At 30.9% G+C, this 23,365-nt stretch overlaps 1 protein-coding gene across 4 annotated transcripts in view; it reads left to right on the top strand.

Moving 5' to 3' along the window:
- LOC130898277 (disintegrin and metalloproteinase domain-containing protein 10) overlaps positions 1–23,365 on the top strand; it is a 55,209-nt gene that overhangs the window by 25,595 nt on the left and 6,249 nt on the right. For all 4 annotated transcript variants that reach the window (XR_009059868.1, XR_009059869.1, XM_057807453.1 and 1 more), the window contains exons 2-9: positions 10,318–10,578; positions 11,438–11,635; positions 14,935–15,275; positions 15,328–15,492; positions 15,560–15,946; positions 20,569–21,324; positions 22,518–22,799; positions 22,855–23,002. Coding sequence is in view for 2 of the 4 variants with exons in the window: in XM_057807453.1 (XP_057663436.1) it covers positions 10,318–10,578; positions 11,438–11,635; positions 14,935–15,275; positions 15,328–15,492; positions 15,560–15,946; positions 20,569–21,324; positions 22,518–22,799; positions 22,855–23,002 (2,538 nt within the window). In the remaining 2 variants the exon portion in view is untranslated. The remainder of the gene's footprint in view (positions 1–10,317; positions 10,579–11,437; positions 11,636–14,934; positions 15,276–15,327; positions 15,493–15,559; positions 15,947–20,568; positions 21,325–22,517; positions 22,800–22,854; positions 23,003–23,365) is intronic.

Here is a 23,365-nt window from a genome sequence, read left to right as displayed (position 1 = left end):
AAAGATTCCTAGTTATCGTTTCGTTTCTTGTGTTTACCAGCGATAAAGGTAAAGGCAAAACCTTCGAACGCCCTTCCAAGTCCAAAGAAATATCCTACGTAGACTCCGGAAGTGTGTGTACCAATTTCGAACATGTACAATTAAATTTTTTCTTTACGTAATCAATTAGGAATGTTTCAATACCTCCTGTATCATATCCTGTAGATATTTTCGATAAATAATCACAATTTATGATGATTTTCTTCAGAATGTCTCTTTATAGCGAACGGCGTTTTATTTAAATATCTCGTTGTCCTTGTACGAGTTAAGGATTGTTAACCATCGGGCATAATCCGACCCTGGCCTTTTTGATATTTATTTATTCCGTCAAACGGCATTATTTCGACGGAACACCCTGTAGAAATAGAATATTGGGGCCCAAAAAAATCCAAAAATTAACAATCCCAATAATTTTTTTTTCATTTTAATTATTTTTGTACGTTTTTATGATAAAAATGAGGCGTCAGTTTAAAAAACAAAAAAATGAATCCTGACATAACCTTAATAATTTGTAAAAGTTGTTTAAACTATGAAAAATAACAAAAAAAAATATTAATTTCGAATCTTTATATGAACAACTTGTATATATTTCCAATTAAAATTGATTGGACGTTTTAATACGTAGTTTACATAGTTATTAAAAAAATTATTATTGGACGAATATTTTCCTATTATTTTTTTATTTTATTGCAAAATTAAATATTTAATCGTCAAATATTGAAGCCAGTACGGTCCTGCTTTTTATTCACGTCGGCTAGACTCGAGGTCTTTACCGAAACAATAGGTGTGTGACGTCATAATCAGCCGCCATATTGACAAACATTGCGTTATATAAATTAAAATTTTATTAGAAAAAAAAAACATTCGAAACAATCAATCGTATACACACGAGTGAAATAAAGTTTTTTTTGTACTCCGTCGCCACAAAATGGTTGACGTTTTAAGTCACGATCTATACATCGCTTAATATTGCAACGTTGCCATAATTTACCGATTTAGCGGCTGTTTCAAATATATTCTAATTAATTTTAGTATATTCTAAAAACATTACGCCATTGACACACAGTTGGAGCTGTCGTTGTCAAATCCATATGACGTTTATGAAGTACCAACTTTTAAAATACTATGTGTCAAATGTCATGACATTTCGATATGTCAGAAAATGGTGACGGCTATTTAAGTGGAGTAAGTTATTTAATCATTGTTTCTTAATGAAAAAAATACTGTACAAGTTCAATAATGACTTCAAAAGTATTATTTTGAATCTGCTCCATCGGAACGAACGATTTGTTTTTGGTTTTACTGAATTTAAACGTCGTAGCGCACACCCCGATGACGGTGAACGTTTTAGCCGTCGAATTGGGTCGATTACTACAAAAAACATAAAAAAAAATCCACAAAATGGTTACATTTAATCGTAAATCGAAATATCGTGAGTTAACTGGGGTCGTAAAGATATTAGAAGGCAGTATTTGGTCATATTTAGACGTAATAAATCAGATATGTCAAACACGGTTCCATAATTTCACTCCGGAATCAAAATAATCATGAACTGAGTGGACTGCAGTCGGCGAACCAGGTTCAAAAGCACAACATTTAGTTGGGAAGGTTATGACTTCGGTATTTTGGAATTCGCATGCAATATAGTTTCATCGACTGTCTCCAAAATGGAGATACAATCAATAACGAATACTACATAAAGTTTTTGGGTCGTTTGAATGCAAAAATCGATGAAAAACGGCCTAATATGTCGGGAGAAAAAACCATTGTTTCACCAAGACTATGCAACGATGGTTATATCGAACGAATTGCTTCCTAATCCACCGTATAGTCCAGATTTGGTCCCCAGTGACTACTGATGTCAAAAAAATGATCGTCGGTGAGAAATTCAGCTGAAATGAAGAAATTGAAGTAAAAAATGCGTTTTTTTCTTAGTATCATTGAGCGACGTATATTTTTTTGTCAACCGTAGACGTATAGGTATAAATTGCTTGTTTGACAATAAAATTTTTCAAGTGGAAATCCGGTATACGAACGGCGGGTTTTCGATGGCGCAGACAGTGGAAAAAAAGGAAAACGGAAAGTATACAATCAGGGCATTCAGTCCAATTAACTGGAAATTAAATTAGCGTCGGCGGATGCGCCCTGTCGATTCTGCGAACGGAAAAACGTTTAGAGAAGGATTCCGAGAGGATAACGCGAATGTTTTTGTTTTTATAAAAAAATCATACAAAGGAAATAAACAACACCGAAGGGGAATGTTGTGCTGACGCGACTCGATTTAATTAAAACCAACAATTTTCATAATTTATTTTGTTAAATTTATAGTTTTGCGGTCCCCTCGTTTTTTTTTTGGCTCTGGAAAATCGAAAAATTAACATTTTTGAGTGTTTTTCTAAATATTCCTTTTTACGACAGATTTATGAAAAAAATTATGGGAAATATGTCAACTGGATATTTCGTTTAGTTTAACGACTTTAATTGTGATTATAAACGAAGTTCATCATATTTTTTTGTTATTCTACATAAAAAACGGAAATTTTGGAAAAAAAAATTCGAAAAATGTTTTTTTATTCATTTTTTATCTCATTTAATGATTTCTTATGATTTTCTGACTTTAAATGTCATCATAAACGGTCTAGAAAATTTTTAAAAAATCGTCAGATTTCGTTGAAATTGGTAATCTACATAAAAAACGAACATTTTGGAAAAAAAAATTCGAAAAATGTTTTTTTTATTCATTTTTTATCTCACTTAATGATTTCATATGGTTTTCTGACTTTAAATATCATCATAAACGCTCTAGAAAATTGAAAAAATCATCAGATTTCATTGAAATTGGTAATCTACATAAAAAACGGAAATTTTGGAAAAAAAAATTCGAAAAATGTTTTTTTTATTCATTTTTTATCTCACTTAATGATTTCATATGGTTTTCTGACTTTAAATATCATCATAAACGCTCTAGAAAATTGAAAAAATCATCAGATTTCATTGAAATTGGTAATCTACATAAAAAACGGAAATTTTGGAAAAAAAAATTCGAAAAATGTTTTTTTTATTCATTTTTTATCTCACTTAATGATTTCATATGGTTTTCTGACTTTAAATGTCATCATAAACGGTCTAGAAAATTGAAAAAAATCGTCAGATTTCATTGAAATTGGTAATCTACATAAAAAACGGAAATTTTGTTAAAAAAAATTCGAAAAATGTTTTTTTATTCATTTTTTATCTCATTTAATGATTTCTTATGATTTTCTGACTTTAAATGTCATCATAAACGGTCTAGAAAATTTTAAAAAAATCGTCAGATTTCGTTGAAATTGGTAATCTACATAAAAAACGAACATTTTGGAAAAAAAATTCGAAAAATGTTTTTTTATTCATTTTTTATCTCATGTAATGATTTTTTATGGTTTTCTGACTTTAAATGTCATCATAAACGGTCTAGAAAATTGAAAAAAATCGTCAGATTTCATTGAAATTGGTAATCTACATAAAAAACGGAAATTTTGGAAAAAAAAATTCGAAAAATGTTTTTTTATTCATTTTTTATCTCATTTAATGATTTCTTATGATTTTCTGACTTTAAATGTCATCATAAACGGTCTAGAAAATTTTAAAAAAATCGTCAGATTTCGTTGAAATTGGTAATCTACATAAAAAACGAACATTTTGGAAAAAAAATTCGAAAAATGTTTGTTTATTCATTTTTTATCTCATTTAATGATTTTTTATGGTTTTCTGACTTTAAATGTCATCATAAACGGTCTAGAAAATTGAAAAAAATCGTCAGATTTCATTGAAATTGGTAATCTACATAAAAAACGGAAATTTTGGAAAAAAAAATTCGAAAAATGTTTTTTTATTCATTTTTTATCTCATTTAATGATTTCTTATGATTTTCTGACTTTAAATGTCATCATAAACGGTCTAGAAAATTTTAAAAAAATCGTCAGATTTCGTTGAAATTGGTAATCTACATAAAAAACGAACATTTTGGAAAAAAAAATACGAAAAATGTTTTTTTATTCATTTTTTATCTCATTTAATGATTTCTTATGATTTTCTGACTTTAAATGTCATCATAAACGGTCTAGAAAATTTTAAAAAAATCGTCAGATTTCGTTGAAATTGGTAATCTACATAAAAAACGAACATTTTGGAAAAAAAAATTCGAAAAATGTTTTTTTATTCATTTTTTATCTCATTTAATGATTTCTTATGATTTTCTGACTTTAAATGTCATCATAAACGATCTAGAAAATTTTAAAAAAATCGTCAGATTTCGTTGAAATTGGTAATCTACATAAAAAACAAACATTTTGGAAAAAAAATTCGAAAAATGTTTGTTTATTCATTTTTTATCTCATTTAATGATTTTTTATGGTTTTCTGACTTTAAATGTCATCATAAACGGTCTAGAAAATTGAAAAAAATCGTCAGATTTCATTGAAATTGGTAATCTACATAAAAAACGGAAATTTTGGAAAAAAAAATTCGAAAAATGTTTTTTTATTCATTTTTTATCTCATTTAATGATTTCTTATGATTTTCTGACTTTAAATGTCATCATAAACGGTCTAGAAAATTTTAAAAAAATCGTCAGATTTCGTTGAAATTGGTAATCTACATAAAAAACGAACATTTTGGAAAAAAAAATTCGAAAAATGTTTTTTTATTCATTTTTTATCTCATTTAATGATTTCTTATGATTTTCTGACTTTAAATGTCATCATAAACGGTCTAGAAAATTGAAAAAAATCGTCAGATTTCATTGAAATTGGTAATCTACATAAAAAACGGAAATTTTGGAAAAAAAAATTCGAAAAATGTTTTTTTATTCATTTTTTATCTCATTTAATGATTTCTTATGATTTTCTGACTTTAAATGTCATCATAAACGGTCTAGAAAATTTTTAAAAAATCGTCAGATTTCGTTGAAATTGGTAATCTACATAAAAAACGAACATTTTGGAAAAAAAATACGAAAAATGTTTTTTTATTCATTTTTTATCTCATTTAATGATTTCTTATGATTTTCTGACTTTAAATGTCATCATAAACGGTCTAGAAAATTTTAAAAAAATCGTCAGATTTCGTTGAAATTGGTAATCTACATAAAAAACGAACATTTTGGAAAAAAAAATTCGAAAAATGTTTTTTTATTCATTTTTTATCTCATTTAATGATTTCTTATGATTTTCTGACTTTAAATGTCATCATAAACGATCTAGAAAATTTTAAAAAAATCGTCAGATTTCGTTGAAATTGGTAATCTACATAAAAAACGGAAATTTTGGAAAAAAAATTCGAAAAATGTTTGTTTATTCATTTTTTATCTCATTTAATGATTTTTTATGGTTTTCTGACTTTAAATGTCATCATAAACGGTCTAGAAAATTGAAAAAAATCGTCAGATTTCATTGAAATTGGTAATCTACATAAAAAACGGAAATTTTGGAAAAAAAAATTCGAAAAATGTTTTTTTATTCATTTTTTATCTCATTTAATGATTTCTTATGATTTTCTGACTTTAAATGTCATCATAAACGGTCTAGAAAATTTTAAAAAAATCGTCAGATTTCGTTGAAATTGGTAATCTACATAAAAAACAAACATTTTGGAAAAAAAATTCGAAAAATGTTTGTTTATTCATTTTTTATCTCATTTAATGATTTTTTATGGTTTTCTGACTTTAAATGTCATCATAAACGGTCTAGAAAATTGAAAAAAATCGTCAGATTTCATTGAAATTGGTAATCTACATAAAAAACGGAAATTTTGGAAAAAAAAATTCGAAAAATGTTTTTTTATTCATTTTTTATCTCATTTAATGATTTCTTATGATTTTCTGACTTTAAATGTCATCATAAACGGTCTAGAAAATTTTAAAAAAATCGTCAGATTTCGTTGAAATTGGTAATCTACATAAAAAACGAACATTTTGGAAAAAAAAATTCGAAAAATGTTTTTTTATTCATTTTTTATCTCATTTAATGATTTCTTATGATTTTCTGACTTTAAATGTCATCATAAACGGTCTAGAAAATTGAAAAAAATCGTCAGATTTCATTGAAATTGGTAATCTACATAAAAAACGGAAATTTTGGAAAAAAAAATTCGAAAAATGTTTTTTTATTCATTTTTTATCTCATTTAATGATTTCTTATGATTTTCTGACTTTAAATGTCATCATAAACGGTCTAGAAAATTTTTAAAAAATCGTCAGATTTCGTTGAAATTGGTAATCTACATAAAAAACGAACATTTTGGAAAAAAAATACGAAAAATGTTTTTTTATTCATTTTTTATCTCATTTAATGATTTCTTATGATTTTCTGACTTTAAATGTCATCATAAACGGTCTAGAAAATTTTAAAAAAATCGTCAGATTTCGTTGAAATTGGTAATCTACATAAAAAACGAACATTTTGGAAAAAAAAATTCGAAAAATGTTTTTTTATTCATTTTTTATCTCATTTAATGATTTCTTATGATTTTCTGACTTTAAATGTCATCATAAACGATCTAGAAAATTTTAAAAAAATCGTCAGATTTCGTTGAAATTGGTAATCTACATAAAAAACAAACATTTTGGAAAAAAAATTCGAAAAATGTTTGTTTATTCATTTTTTATCTCATTTAATGATTTTTTATGGTTTTCTGACTTTAAATGTCATCATAAACGGTCTAGAAAATTGAAAAAAATCGTCAGATTTCATTGAAATTGGTAATCTACATAAAAAACGGAAATTTTGGAAAAAAAAATTCGAAAAATGTTTTTTTATTCATTTTTTATCTCATTTAATGATTTCTTATGATTTTCTGACTTTAAATGTCATCATAAACGGTCTAGAAAATTTTAAAAAAATCGTCAGATTTCGTTGAAATTGGTAATCTACATAAAAAACGAACATTTTGGAAAAAAAAATTCGAAAAATGTTTTTTTATTCATTTTTTATCTCATTTAATGATTTCTTATGATTTTCTGACTTTAAATGTCATCATAAACGGTCTAGAAAATTTTAAAAAAATCGTCAGATTTCGTTAAAATTGGTAATCTACATAAAAAACGAACATTTTGGAAAAAAAAATTCGAAAAATGTTTTTTTATTCATTTTTTATCTCATTTAATGATTTCTTATGATTTTCTGACTTTAAATGTCATCATAAACGGTCTAGAAAATTTTAAAAAAATCGTCAGATTTCGTTGAAATTGGTAATCTACATGAAAAACGAACATTTTGGAAAAAAAAAATTCGAAAAATGTTTTTTTATTCATTTTTTATCTCACTTAATGATTTCATATGGTTTCCTGACATGATAAATCCACATTTTTGTACAAATTTTTTTTTCAATTTGTTCGCATTTTTGTGTAGATTACGAAAAAAAATCTTCATTTGATTATTTTGAAAAAAGTTATCAACAAATATACGTGATTGTGTGCATTTTCATGAACATTTAAAACCCCGAAACCAATATAAGTTTTCATTTTTTTCTATTCCCATATGTTTTTTCAAAAATCCGCCGTAAAAACGAAGATTTTACAAAAAAAATCGGATGCTTTTTCGATTTGCTTGACCCAAAAAAAACGAGGGCTCCGCGAAAGTATAAAATTACCTCTATTTTTAATTACATCCAAATTTCCTCAACATAAATACCAAAATGAAAATGTGGCAACGTCAGTATCTTAAAATTCAAATCGTATTTCGTGACTGACGGTTCATTCATTAACGAACAAACGCCCTCTGACGTAAGGTGTCAAAACAATTTCCAGACTAATTTTTTGCTCGGTTTTGATATCGGGACACCCGGTATAAGTTCATTCACTTTATCGCCGTATACCAAATATAGATGTTCGTCATCTTTAAAACCAACAACGTCAATTGAGTTCAGTTAACAGTGTTTCCATGGAAGGTATTTTCAAATCAAATAAACGACATTTGAAATACTTTTAATCATGATAAACACCATTTATTGTTTCGCTCATTGTATTATAATCGATACCTAGTTATCGTTAGTATAAATATAAACAATTTTTTTTATCGTTTGAAATTATTAAGATTAGTCATATACATATACAGGGGGTTTCAGTTAAATTGTTTGTATATAACGTTAGTTTTTTGAACACCTTGTCCCGATAGGAAATTTAAACGAATCGGAAAAAGTTTTGTATAAAGTGAGGTTATAATTTTTATACTAAATCACGCGTGTTCTATAAAATACTATAAAAAAAGTTTTTTTAATGAAATGTCTAGATTAGTACCGATATAAAGTTACAACGATTTTCCAAAATATCTCCGAAAATATTGATTTTACAGAAAAAAGTTTCAAATAAAAAATAAAGCTCATAAAAAGCTCTACAAAAAAGTTTATATATATTTTTTACGTAAATCTATTATTTTAGCCGTTATACACTTGGAGAAGATTCACTGGAGTAAGGTTATAAAATTTAACTCTTGTCGAGATATTTTGTACCATAACAGCCAAAATAATAGGTTTACGTAAAAAATGTATATAAACTTTTTCGTAGAGCTTTTTATGAGCTTTATTTTTCATTTGAAATTTTTTTTTGTAAAATCAATATTTTCGGAGATATTTTGGAAAATAGTTGTAACTTTAGGTTAGTATCCCCTTGATTAGAGTACAATAAAATAAAACGATCTTTACCGACAAAGCCATCTATAACATTTTCTTTTAAGAAAAAAGTTCCGAAAAGATGAATCCGATTTTGTTGAAAATTCGTCAAAAGTTATCCTTGATTAGACAAGATAATCCCTAAAGGGTTTTTTAGCGCCAAAACCTTGTTCCCCCTATAACAATTCTCTTAAATATCTCCGAACATATTGATCTTACAGAAAAAAGTTTCAAATAAAAAAGAAAGCTCATAAAAAGCTCTACGAAAAAGTTTATATACATTTTTTACGTAAATGTATTATTTTAGCCGTTATACACTTGGGGAAATTCACTGGGGTAAATTTAATAATTTGATTCCTGTCAAGATACTTTATATCATAACGGCTAAAATAATACATTTACGTAAAAAATGTATATAATTTTTTTTGTAGAGCTTTTTATGAGCTTTATTTTTTATTTGAAACTTTTTTCTGCAAACTCAATATTTTCCGAGATATTTAGGAAAATTGTTATAGAAGACTCTATTCTTCTCTGACCTAACGTTACAACTATTTTCCTAAATATTTCCGAAAATATTAATTTTACAGAAAATAGTTTCAAATAAAAAAGAAAGCTCACAAAAAGCTCTACGAAAAAGTTTATATACATTTTTTACGTAAATGTATTATTTTAGCCGTTATACACTTGGGGAAATTCACTGGGGTAAATTTAATAATTTGATTCCTGTCAAGATACTTTATATCATAACGGCTAAAATAATACATTTACGTAAAAAATGTATATAATTTTTTTTGTAGAGCTTTTTATGAGCTTTATTTTTTATTTGAAACTTTTTTCTGCAAAATCAATATTTTCCGAGATATTTAGGAAAATTGTTATAGAAGACTCTATTCTTCTCTGACCTAACGTTACAACTATTTTCCTAAATATTTCCGAAAATATTAATTTTACAGAAAAAAGTTTCAAATAAAAAAAAAAGCTCATAAAAAGCTCTACGAAAAAGTTTATATACATTTTTTACGTAAATGTATTATTTTAGCCGTTATACACTTGGGGAAATTCACTGGGGTAAATTTAATAATTTGATTCCTGTCAAGATACTTTATATCATAACGGCTAAAATAATACATTTACGTAAAAAATGTATATAATCTTTTGTGTAGAGCTTTTTATGAACTTCATTTTTTATTTGAAACATTTTTCTGCAAAATCAATATTTTCCGAGATATTTAGGAAAATTGTTATAGAAGACTCTATTCTTCTCTGACCTAACGTTACAACTATTTTCCTAAATATTTCCGAAAATATTAATTTTACAGAAAAAAGTTTCAAATAAAAAAGAAAGCTCATAAAAAGCTCTACTAAAAAGATTATATACATTTTTTACGTAAATCTATTATTTTATTCGTTATACACTTGGAGAAGATTCACTGGAGTAAGGTTATAAAATTTAACACTCGTCGAGATATTTTGGATCGTAACAGCCAAAATAATAGGTTTACGTAAAAAATGTATATAAACTTTTTTGTAGAGCTTTTTATAAGCTTCATTTTTCATTTGAAACTTTTTTCTGTAAAACCAATATTTTCTGAGATATTTAGAATGGTGATTGTCATTTCTGAACTTTTGTTTTAGCCGATCGACTGAACGAGTACATCCGCCATTATGAAACCCTCGACTACGACACGGAACCAGTACATAGGGCACACTCGAGGGCGAAACGTTCGCTCATCTCCGACGATTACGTTCACGTACAATTCAAAGCTCACGGTCACGATTTTCGAATACGGTTGAAAAGAGACCTCCAAGTTTTCAACGATAGACTCGAAGTGCACGGTCCTCAAGGAGAACCCTTAGATGTCGATACTTCCCATATTTATCATGGACATATTTTAGGCAAGTAAATTTTGTCATTTCTTATCACAAATTGTAAAAACGATACCGTATCTTGATTAAAACGAAAACTACATAAATTCCTGTGGATTGTTTCCTTTGGTGGCTTAACGATTTAGTTTTCGTTGATTTCTTTAACAGATTCATTAAAATTTTTGTCCAATATCCTCGAAAGTGTAACTGCAGAATAGTTTATTAGAATTTCAGCTAAATCTTCAGTGTTTGTAGACTAGACTATGTTTCGAAAACTAAATACCCTAAAAGTTTCAACCTTTTCGGTTGAGACGGGGCGAAAGTCAGTTTCTTAAACGTTTTAATATCGAATTTTCCATTCAACGAAGTTTTCGTAGATTTATGATTGATGATATCCGAACAGAGATTTACTCCTACTTTTCAATATGTTCTCGATGTAAACTTCGACGAGAAAAACTTTTGAATACAACAACTTTTGTAGTTAAACGCGTGATAAAATCACCTCACGTGCTATTTTCTATCAAAAAATAATAAAAAAACTCGATTTAGATAAAAAACTATCAATCCACATATTGTTACGTCCAACTCGTCCACGACATGTACCGTGAAACTGGCACTGTTCGGTTATAACGGAAGTCTAAAATTTGACAAAAACATTCATCACACCAACCTCTCCGTCGCGGCTCCATGATCCCCCCAGTAGCTGCGCCAAACAACGTGGCGTCTTCAAATCTTGAAACTACCGCCATTTCTAGGTCACGCCAGGTACTTCTGGAACAATCCTTGTATAATAAATGCGTTATTTGTCTTTAGAACAGGTTAACTGTTGAATCTTCGACAACGTAACCGAAAGATTTGTGTGTGTATCTTATAAAATGTGTTGCTGCAGGTGAAGTGGACAGCGTCGCCTTCGGGTCTGTAATCGACGGCGTGTTCGAAGGCAAAATAATGTTACCAAAGAAAGGTGCTTACTACGTAGAAAAAGCGCGCCACTATTTCCCTGATTCCGATCGTTACAACAGAACATTCCACAGCGTCATATACCACGAAGATGATGTCGAAGATCCGTACGCCCATTTACGGGAAGGTGAATACAATTTTTTTACTAAACTCGATATATATTACAAACATTTGTATTCGTTTAAATTTAAGCGAAATAGTTTTTTTAATAAATGTCGTACGAGGGTTGTTTGAAAAGTTTCCGATCTAACTCTAAAAAGACGTTTCTTTACTGCGAACGGAAATTTGAGGTTAAGAAACATGGAAGGGTAGCCGGAGGGGTGAAAATGATTGGTGAAAACCTGGTCGCTTTTCAGCAATCTCTCCAAGGTGATTAATCCACGTTTGAATTGAACTAGTCAAATTAAAAAGTAGATCTGGCGAAAACAGTGGATGATTAACCTCAATTTAATGGTCCTCCAGAACTAATTGTCCAACTTTTTGGATAAAATCATCGATTTTGGACCGTCACGAAGGTTTTTCATCAACCAAGGTGATTAATCCACGTTTGAATTGAGCTAGTCAAATTAAAAAGTAGATCTGGCGAAAACAGTGGATGATTAACCTCAATTTAATGGTCCTCCAGAACTAATTGTCCAACTTTTTGGATAAAATCATCGATTTTGGACCGTCACGAAGGTTTTTCATCAACCAAGGTGATTAATCCACGTTTGAATTGAGCTAGTCAAATTAAAAAGTAGATCTGGCGAAAACAGTGGATGATTAACCTCAATTTAATGGTCCTCCAGAACTAATTGTCCAACTTTTTGGATAAAATCATCGATTTTGGACCGTCACGAAGGTTTTTCATCAACCAAGGTGATTAATCCACGTTTGAATTGAGCTAGTCAAATTAAAAAGTAGATCTGGCGAAAACAGTGGATGATTAACCTCAATTTAATGGTCCTCCAGAACTAATTGTCCAACTTTTTGGATAAAATCATCGATTTTGGACCGTCACGAAGGTTTTTCATCAACCAAGGTGATTAATCCACGTTTGAATTGAACTAGTCAAATTAAAAAGTAGATCTGGCGAAAACAGTGGATGATTAACCTCAATTTAATGGTCCTCCAGAACTAATTGTCCAACTTTTTGGATAAAATCATCGATTTTGGAATGCCCCGAAGGTTTTTCATCAACCAAGGTGATTAATCCACGTTTGAATTGAGCTAGTCAAATTAAAAAGTAGATCTGGCGAAAACAGTGGATGATTAACCTCAATTTAATGGTCCTCCAGAACTAATTGTCCAACTTTTTGGACTAAATCATCGATTTTGGACCGTCACGAAGGTTTTTCATCAACCAAGGTGATTAATCCACGTTTGAATTGAACTAGTCAAATTAAAAAGTAGATCTGGCGAAAACAGTGGATGATTAACCTCAATTTAATGGTCCTCCAGAACTAATTGTCCAACTTTTTGGATAAAATCATCGATTTTGGACCGTCACGAAGGTTTTTCATCAACCAAGGTGATTAATCCACGTTTGAATTGAGCTAGTCAAATTAAAAAGTAGATCTGGCGAAAACAGTGGATGATTAACCTCAATTTAATGGTCCTCCAGAACTAATTGTCCAACTTTTTGGATAAAATCATCGATTTTGGACTGCCCCGAAGGTTTTTCATCAACCAAGGTGATTAATCCACGTTTGAATTGAGCTAGTCAAATTAAAAAGTAGATCTGGCGAAAACAGTGGATGATTAACCTCAATTTAATGGTCCTCCAGAACTAATTGTCCAACTTTTTGGATAAAATCATCGATTTTGGACCGTCACGAAGGTTTTTCATCAACCAAGGTGATTAATCCACGTTTGAATTGAACTAGTCAAATTAAAAAGTAGATCTGGCGAAAACAGTGGATGATTAACCTCAATTTAATGGTCCTCCAGAACTAATTGTCCAACTTTTTGGATAAAATCATCGATTTTGGACCGTCACGAAGGTTTTTCATCAACCAAGGTGATTAATCCACGTTTGAATTGAACTAGTCAAATTAAAAAGTAGATCTGGCGAAAACAGTGGATGATTAACCTCAATTTAATGGTCCTCCAGAACTAATTGTCCAACTTTTTGGATAAAATCATCGATTTTGGACCGTCACGAAGGTTTTTCATCAACCAAGGTGATTAATCCACGTTTGAATTGAACTAGTCAAATTAAAAAGTAGATCTGGCGTAAACAGTGGATGATTAACCTCAATTTAATGGTCCTCCAGAACTAATTGTCCAACTTTTTGGATAAAATCATCGATTTTGGACCGTCACGAAGGTTTTTCATCAACCAAGGTGATTAATCCACGTTTGAATTGAGCTAGTCAAATTAAAAAGTAGATCTGGCGAAAACAGTGGATGATTAACCTCAATTTAATGGTCCTCCAGAACTAATTGTCCAACTTTTTGGATAAAATCATCGATTTTGGACCGTCACGAAGGTTTTTCATCAACCAAGGTGATTAATCCACGTTTGAATTGAGCTAGTCAAATTAAAAAGTAGATCTGGCGAAAACAGTGGATGATTAACCTCAATTTAATGGTCCTCCAGAACTAATTGTCCAACTTTTTGGATAAAATCATCGATTTTGGACCGTCACGAAGGTTTTTCATCAACCAAGGTGATTAATCCACGTTTGAATTGAACTAGTCAAATTAAAAAGTAGATCTGGCGAAAACAGTGGATGATTAACCTCAATTTAATGGTCCTCCAGAACTAATTGTCCAACTTTTTGGATAAAATCATCGATTTTGGACCGTCACGAAGGTTTTTCATCAACCAAGGTGATTAATCCACGTTTGAATTGAACTAGTCAAATTAAAAAGTAGATCTGGCGAAAACAGTGGATGATTAACCTCAATTTAATGGTCCTCCAGAACTAATTGTCCAACTTTTTGGATAAAATCATCGATTTTGGACCGTCACGAAGGTTTTTCATCAACCAAGGTGATTAATCCACGTTTGAATTGAACTAGTCAAATTAAAAAGTAGATCTGGCGAAAACAGTGGATGATTAACCTCAATTTAATGGTCCTCCAGAACTAATTGTCCAACTTTTTGGACTAAATCATCGATTTTGGACCGTCACGAAGGTTTTTCATCAACCAAGGTGATTAATCCACGTTTGAATTGAACTAGTCAAATTAAAAAGTAGATCTGGCGAAAACAGTGGATGATTAACCTCAATTTAATGGTCCTCCAGAACTAATTGTCCAACTTTTTGGATAAAATCCTTGGTTTTGAACCATACCGAACGTTTGTAGTCGGTCCACGATTATCAAATAGAACCTAAGAGTCCGAGAGTTTAGATTGAGGTCGTAAATTATTCAGATAACCCTCTTATATGGTATCGGTTATAATCAGAAAGTGAAATTTAGGATTAAATGTTATATCAGGGCATTCCGCCGGTTGCGGCATTAACGACGACGTCATCCAATGGATGAATAAAATACAATATTCGGAAACAGAAGATTCGCCACCGCCTCCAACGACGCCATACCAAAAACCAACAAAACACCAAAAGTACAACAAATCGAACCGATACAAAAAAGATAAATCCGAAGAAAAATCGCCCAATTTCGAAGACGTACTCAATAAATATTCCAAAGAAGCCAATGAACGAAGCAACACCAGACACAGAAGAGCCACCAGAAGAGACGATACCAAAAATACTTGCTCATTATACATACAGACGGATCCCCTTATTTGGAGACACATCAGGGAAGGCTTTCCCGAGGTTGGTACAATTCTTCTTCTTTATTATAAAAAATTGATCGCGTTTTTTCCAGCATTTGGATCCGAAGAAACAATCCGAAGTCAACGAAAAAACGAAAGAAGAAATTCTTTCCCTAATCGCCCATCACGTGACCGCCGTCAATTATATATACCGCGACACGAAGTTCGACGGAAAAAACGAACATCGCAATATCAAATTCGAAGTGCAAAGAATCAAAGTTAGTACCACCGTAAAAATGATTTTTATTTATTTCGAAAAATAAAATAAATTAATTAATTCTCCAGATCGACGACGACGCGTCTTGTAGATGTTACCACAGGGGTTGCGGCGAAATGAACCAGTTCTGTTTAGAAAATATAGACGTGAGCAATTTCCTCAACATCCACTCTTTGGGTAACCACGAAGACTTCTGCCTCGCCTACGTATTCACTTACAGGGATTTCACCGGGGGTACTTTGGGTTTGGCGTGGGTGGCTAGCGCTTCGGGCGCATCCGGCGGCATTTGCGAGAAATACAAGACTTACACCGAGACCATCGGCGGTATGTACCAATCGACGAAGAGGTCTTTGAATACCGGTATCATCACTTTCGTTAATTATAACAGCAGGGTACCGCCCAAGGTGTCGCAACTCACTTTGGCTCATGAGATCGGACACAATTTTGGATCGCCGGTAAGTTGGAACGATTTTTGATGCGCACTGTATAAAGTATTGAGCAAATTTAATAAAAAAAAACAAAAAAAAATTATAGAAAATTGTGCGCGCCATGCAATTGTGTTGTTGTTTATGTGGGACAAACATCATGATATTCGTATAAAAGATTAAACGTACATCGTTTCGAAAAATGAAATGACAAATATGTAAATCTGAGAATTTTTCGAAATTTGAATTATTTTTGACAAATTTTCACTTCGTGCAGTTTCATTTTGTGTTTTTTTTTTGAAAAATCGCGCCGAAAACCCGGAAAAAATTGGATTAAAATCATTTTTGATGCTGTTTATGTTGGACAAACATCATGATATTCGTATAAAAGATTAAACGTACATCGTTTCGAAAAATGAAATGACAAATATGTAAATCTGAGAATTTTTCGAAATTTGAATTATTTTTGACAAATTTTCACTTCGTGCAGTTTCATTTTGTGTTTTTTTTTGAAAAATCACCCCGAAAACCCGGAAAAAATTGGATTAAAATCATTTTTGATGCTGTTTATGTTGGACAAACATCATGATATTCGTATAAAAGATTAAACGTACATCGTTACGAAAAATGAAATGACAAATATGTAAATCTGAGAATTTTTCGAAATTTGAATTATTTTTGACAAATTTTCACTTCGTGCAGATTCATTTTGTTTTTTTTTTTTGAAAAATCGCGCCGAAAACCCGGAAAAAATTGGATTAAAATCATTTTTGATGCTGTTTATGTTGGACAAACATCATGATATTCGTATAAAAGATTAAACGTACATCGTTACGAAAAATGAAATGACAAATATGTAAATCTGAGAATTTTTCGAAATTTGAATTATTTTTGACAAATTTTCACTTCGTGCAGATTCATTTTGTTTTTTTTTTTTGAAAAATCGCGCCGAAAACCCGGAAAAAATTGGATTAAAATCATTTTTGATGCTGTTTATGTTGGACAAACATCATGATATTCGTATAAAAGATTAAACGTACATCGTTTCGAAAAATGAAATGACAAATATGTAAATCTGAGAATTTTTCGAAATTTGAATTATTTTTGACAAATTTTCACTTCGTGCAGATTCATTTTGTTTTTTTTTTTGAAAAATCGCGCCGAAAACCCGGAAAAAATTGCATTAAAATCATTTTTGATGCTGTTTATGTTGGACAAACATCATGATATTCGTATAAAAGATTAAACGTACATCGTTTCGAAAAATGAAATGACAAATATGTAAATCTGAGAATTTTTCGAAATTTGAATTATTTTTGACAAATTTTCACTTCGTGCAGTTTCATTTTGTGTTTTTTTTTGAAAAATCACCCCGAAAACCCGGAAAAAATTGGATTAAAATCATTTTTGATGCTGTTTATGTTGGACAAACATCATGATATTCGTATAAAAGATTAAACGTACATCGTTTCGAAAAATGAAATGACAAATATGTAAATCTGAGAATTTTTCGAAATTTGAATTATTTTTGACAAATTTTCACTTCGTGCAGTTTCATTTTGTGTTTTTTTTTGAAAAATCACCCCGAAAACCCGGAAAAAATTGGATTAAAATCATTTTTGATGCTGTTTATGTTGGACAAACATCATGATATTCGTATAAAAGATTAAACGTACATCGTTACGAAAAATGAAATGACAAATATGTAAATCTGAGAATTTTTCGAAATTTGAATTATTTTTGACAAATTTTCACTTCGTGCAGATTCATTTTGTTTTTTTTTTTTGAAAAATCGCGCCGAAAACCCGGAAAAAATTGGATTAAAATCATTTTTGATGCTGTTTATGTTGGACAAACATCATGATATTCGTATAAAAGATTAAACGTACATCGTTACGAAAAATGAAATGACAAATATGTAAATCTGAGAATTTTTCGAAATTTGAATTATTTTTGACAAATTTTCACTTCGTGCAGATTCATTTTGTTTTTTTTTTTTGAAAAATCGCGCCGAAAACCCGGAAAAAATTGGATTAAAATCATTTTTGATGCTGTTTATGTTGGACAAACATCATGATATTCGTATAAAAGATTAAACGTACATCGTTTCGAAAAATGAAATGACAAATATGTAAATCTGAGAATTTTTCGAAATTTGAATTATTTTTGACAAATTTTCACTTCGTGCAGATTCATTTTGTTTTTTTTTTTTGAAAAATCGCGCCGAAAACCCGGAAAAAATTGGATTAAAATCATTTTTGATGCTGTTTATGTTGGACAAACATCATGATATTCGTATAAAAGATTAAACGTACATCGTTACGAAAAATGAAATGACAAATATGTAAATCTGAGAATTTTTCGAAATTTGAATTATTTTTGACAAATTTTCACTTCGTGCAGTTTCATTTTGTGTTTTTTTTTTGAAAAATCACATCGAAAACGATACGAAAAAAATCATATAAAAAGCCACAATAAGTGATTTATTTATATAAAAATTATAAATTTGAAAATTTTTCAAAAAACTAAATCATTTTCAAACCCTTTTTTGCCAAATGTTTATTCATACGGTTCCTTTTAGTGTGTTTTTTGGAAAATTACGTCGAAAAACCAAAAAAAAATTGCACTAAGATTATATAACGTCATTTTGATGTTGTTTATGTAGGACAAATATCGTAATATTTGAAAAAGGATTAAAAAGATATCGATACGAAAACAAATCATACAAAAAGCCGAAATAATTGGTTTAATTATACAAAAATTATAAATTCGAAGATTTTTCAAAAAGCTAAATCGTTTTTGAACCCTTTTAGTAAATTTTGACGAAAGATTGAGTTTTGTTTTAAAAACTAAAAACGTGGAAGTTTACAAACCGTTTGGATATTTTTGAAAATTCAAGATTTTCTGAGTCTTTTTTACGAAATTCTGGATGTTTTTGGAAAATTGTATCAGATTGGTAACTCATTTATCGAAATTTTTAAAACATTCAAGAAGTTTTTGGAAAATTTAAACATTTTTTCAAAATATGGTAAACTCTAAAGTCTTCTTAAAGACGTTCTGAAAGTTTGGGCGTTTTTCTTAGAAAAATTTTTCGCAACGTGGAAATATTTCATCAAAATCTGGTAACCTTCTGAGTATTTTGGATGTTTTTTGATCGTATTTCCCAAATTATGGTAACTTTCTGATTCCTCTTGACTAAATTTCGTTTTCTCTGATATATTTGGGCGATTTTCGTCAAATTCTGGTAACCTTCTGAGTATTTCTTGTAACATTCGAACAATATCTCTATTACTTCTTATCTGAGTACTCTCTCTAAAACGATTTGTATGTTTTTGGAAAATTTCACCATATTTTTCCACATTATGGTAACCTTTATCAAAATATGGTAACCTTCTGAGTAGTTTGGATATTTTTCCCAAATATTGATAACTTTCTGATTCCTCTTGACTAAATTTCGTTTTCTCTGAGATATTTGGTCGATTTTCGTCAAAATCTGGTAACCTTCTGAGTATTTTGAATGTTTTTGGATCGTATTTCCCAAATTATGGTAACTTTCTGATTCCTCTTGACGAAAATTTTTATTTCTGAGATATTTGGGCGATTTTTGTCAAAATATAGTAACCTTCTGAGTATTTCTTGTAACATTCGAACAATATCTCTATTACTTCTTATCTTTAAGTACTTTCTCTAAAACGATTTGAATATTTTTGGAAAATTTCACCATATTTTTTCACATTATGGTAACCTTCATCAAAATATGGTAACCTTCTGAGTAGTTTGGATATTTTTTTCCAAATTATGGTAACTTTCTGATTCTTCTTGACAAAATTTCGTTTTTTTTTTAAATATTTGGGCGATTTTTTCAAAATGTGGTAACCTTCTCAGATTACCTTGGAAATTCGAACAATATCTCGAAAATTCCATAATTTTCTATCTTCCTAGAAAATTTAAGCAACTTCTTGAAGGTTTGGTAACTTTTAGATATTTCTGGAAAATTTAGAAAGTTTTCAAAACCTGGTGACCTGAATTTTCCTGGAAAATTCAAGCGGTAATAAAAAAATTTAAACAATTTCTCAGAAGATTAAAAACGTTCTGAATATTTCTGGATAATTTCTTGACAGTTTTTTCAAATTATGGTAATCTTTTCAAACTCTCTGACGACGTTGTGTGTTTTTATTAAATTTCATAGTTTATTTGAAAATTCGAACAAGTTTTTGGAAAACTGAACAATTTTTTCAAAATCTGGTAACTTCCTAAGATTTTCTGGAAAATTCGACCAGTATCTCTATAGTTTTCTACTTTCCCTTATTTTTGGAAAATTTGGGATTTCTCCAAAGCTTACCAAATTTTTCAAAATGTGATAAACTGAATTTTTTTTTTAAATTCGTGAAAAAAGTGATAAAGTCGGCAAAGCTCGATATTTCTGGAAATTAAAGTAGTTTTTTCAAATTTAGGTAACCTTATTCGATTATTTTTGTAAACGTTTTGAATTTTTTTTTAAATTTAAGAAATTTTTCAAAAACTGGTAATTTCCAAACAAAAAATTGCAGTTATTCTGAAGAGATCAAATAATATCTCAGAATTTTCACAGTTTTCTGGAAAATCGAAGCATTTTTGCGTTTACGTTTTTTTTTTTTTATTTTTCTTAATAGCACGACTACCCGCCGGAATGTCGACCTGGCGGCCCGAGCGGTAACTACATAATGTTCGCTTCTGCGACTAGCGGCGATCGGCCGAACAACAGCAAATTCTCCAGCTGTAGCATAGGCAACATCAGCAACGTCCTCGACGCCATAGAAGACAAGAAAAAAAGAAATTGTTTCACGGCTTCGGCTGGCGCTTTTTGCGGCAATAAAATCGTCGAAGCCGGAGAAGAATGCGATTGCGGATACGACGACAAAGAATGCAACGACCAATGCTGTTATCCGAGAATACTCAGCATTCGAGACAAAGAATCGAATAGATCGGCGGTGGGGTGTACGAGAAGAAACGGCACAGAATGCAGTCCGAGTCAAGGACCTTGTTGTAGCAGCGAATGCAAATTCATATCCGCTTACCATAACGAAGAATGCAAAATGGAATCGGATTGTTCGAGATCGTCGAAATGTAATGGAACAAGCGCCGAATGTCCGGCGCCGACACCTCGACCCGATAAAACCAGATGCAATAACGGCACTCAATTATGCATCAAAGGCGAATGCACTGGTTCGATTTGTTTGGAATGGAATTTAGAAGCGTGTTCGTTAACCACGCAAGATCACCCTAATATCGATAAGAGGAAATTGTGCGAATTGGCTTGTCAAAATGGTACCGATATATGCAGGAGTACCAGCGAATTTTCCGAAAAAGTCGGATTACCACCTGGGGGTATCAGTCTGAGACCGGGATCGCCTTGCGATAACTTCCAAGTAAGTAAAAGAAAAAAAATTTATTTTCGCTCCTTAATCGCACTAAAAAATTCACTTTACACACCCCCCTATTTTGAAATTCCTGTCACCAATGTTCTAGAATATCGTAGAACCTTCCAAAATGTCTAGAAACCACTGATTCTTCTTCTAAAATAATAATTCTATAATTGCCCGATAGATGTAGCTGTATAAACTTATTTTGGTGCCGTTAAATGGCGTGCGACTGTTTACCCGTTACAATATTCCGATATTCAGATCCAGTTCTAACGCGAAGGATCTTTTTGGCGAATTTTCTTCTTCTCCTACCGTTTTAAGTCTACATATTTGTCTAGATCGTCCTTGATCTCTTTATTTATTCCTAATTTCTTCTTTTTTATTAATTTTTTGTCACTTTGGAGGTGCATGTTTGACTATATCATGCTCGGATCTCGATTGCAGCATGTCATCTCCCCTTTAACATCATTTACAGCAAATAATTTCTTACTGAGTTTAAATTTCCACTTTCTAAGTTCCCTTTTACCTCATTAGGTCCACGTATTTGACTTCAATGTCTTTAAATTTCGCTTACAGGTTCAGATCTCCTTGTTTATTCCCAATTTCTCCTTTTTGTGAATCCAAATTTTCTTGTTCCAGTCATTTTTCCTCACAGATTTCAAATTTCCACATTTGGAGTACTCCTCTACCATACTAGGTCAACTAATCGGACGAAATTGCCTTCGGATCCGTCTTGCAGCATCAGATTACCTCGTGGATCCAATTTTTCTCATTCCGAGTCATTTTCCACGTCAAAAGGGTCGCATATTTGATTAAATCATTCTTGGATCTCAGTTGGAGCATCCTTTTTCCTCACAGATTTCAAATTTCCACATTTTGAGTACTCCTCTACCGTACTAGGTCAACTAATCGGACGAAATTGCCTTTGGATCCGCGTTACAGCATCAGTTTACCTCGCGGATCCAATTTTTCTCATTTTGAGTCATTTTCCACGTCAATAGGGTCGCATATTTGATTAAATCATTGGATCTCCTTTACAACATCACATTTCCTTAGTGATCCCGGTTTCCCGCCAATCCTCCAACCCATTTTTCCTTGTATAAACGTTCATGGAGCTCCAGCTACACTGTAGTTGGAACCATCTTCCAAAGAATCACCATTTATGTGCACCAATTTGAATTTTGACTAAATTTTCTCAGGGTTATTGCGATGTTTTCTTAAAATGTCGCGCCGTGGACGCGGACGGACCGTTGGTACGTCTAATGAACCTTCTCCTTAACAAAGAAACGTTAATAAACGTCGCTCAATGGATAACCGAATATTGGTGGGCCGTGCTCTTGATGGGTATTGGTTTTATCATATTCATGGGACTGTTCATTAAATGTTGCGCCGTACATACGCCCTCGTCGAATCCAAAATTGAAAAAAGCTCAACGCATCACCGATACATTGAGGAGGCCCATGAATACTCTGCGAAGAATGGTAAGTGAGCATGTAGTAAGTAAAAAAAAAATATTTTTCCTAATTGAAATTTTAGAGATATAATCACGGAGGTCCTCATAATTCGGGAGGGGCGAATCCTCCATCGAATAGAAGTCGTCGAGACCCTTCTAGTCGACCTTCAGCTAGTCAAGGACCTAGACCGGGCTATGGTGAAGGTAGGGGACATTATCATGCTCCCAAAGGTAAATAAATACTACTATCGATCATATTTTTCTTTTTAGCTTTATTTGTATAAATTACTTTACTTTTTCTCGACCATTTTTGTCATTTTTAGGTCTACAAATTTGATTAAATTGACCTTGGATCACGTTTATTGCTTCCAAGTTCTACTTTACCGCATCAGGCCCACTTATCCGACTATACCGTTATTGAGTATCGGTTACAAACTTACTGAATTAAAATTTTTCCTTTGTCGACCATTTTTGTCATTTTTAGGTCTACAAATTTGATTAAATTGACCTTGGATCACGTTTACTATATTCTATCTTCTTATTAGGCCCACATATCCGACTATACCGTTGATGGGACTCGGTTACAATATTACT

The sequence above is a fragment of the Diorhabda carinulata genome, chromosome 9 (genome assembly GCF_026250575.1).
Source record: "Diorhabda carinulata isolate Delta chromosome 9, icDioCari1.1, whole genome shotgun sequence".
In the NCBI taxonomy this organism is placed as follows: domain Eukaryota; kingdom Metazoa; phylum Arthropoda; class Insecta; order Coleoptera; family Chrysomelidae; genus Diorhabda; species Diorhabda carinulata.
Note: the sequence above shows the minus strand (reverse complement) of the source record. Positions and strands in the feature narration are given on the sequence as shown.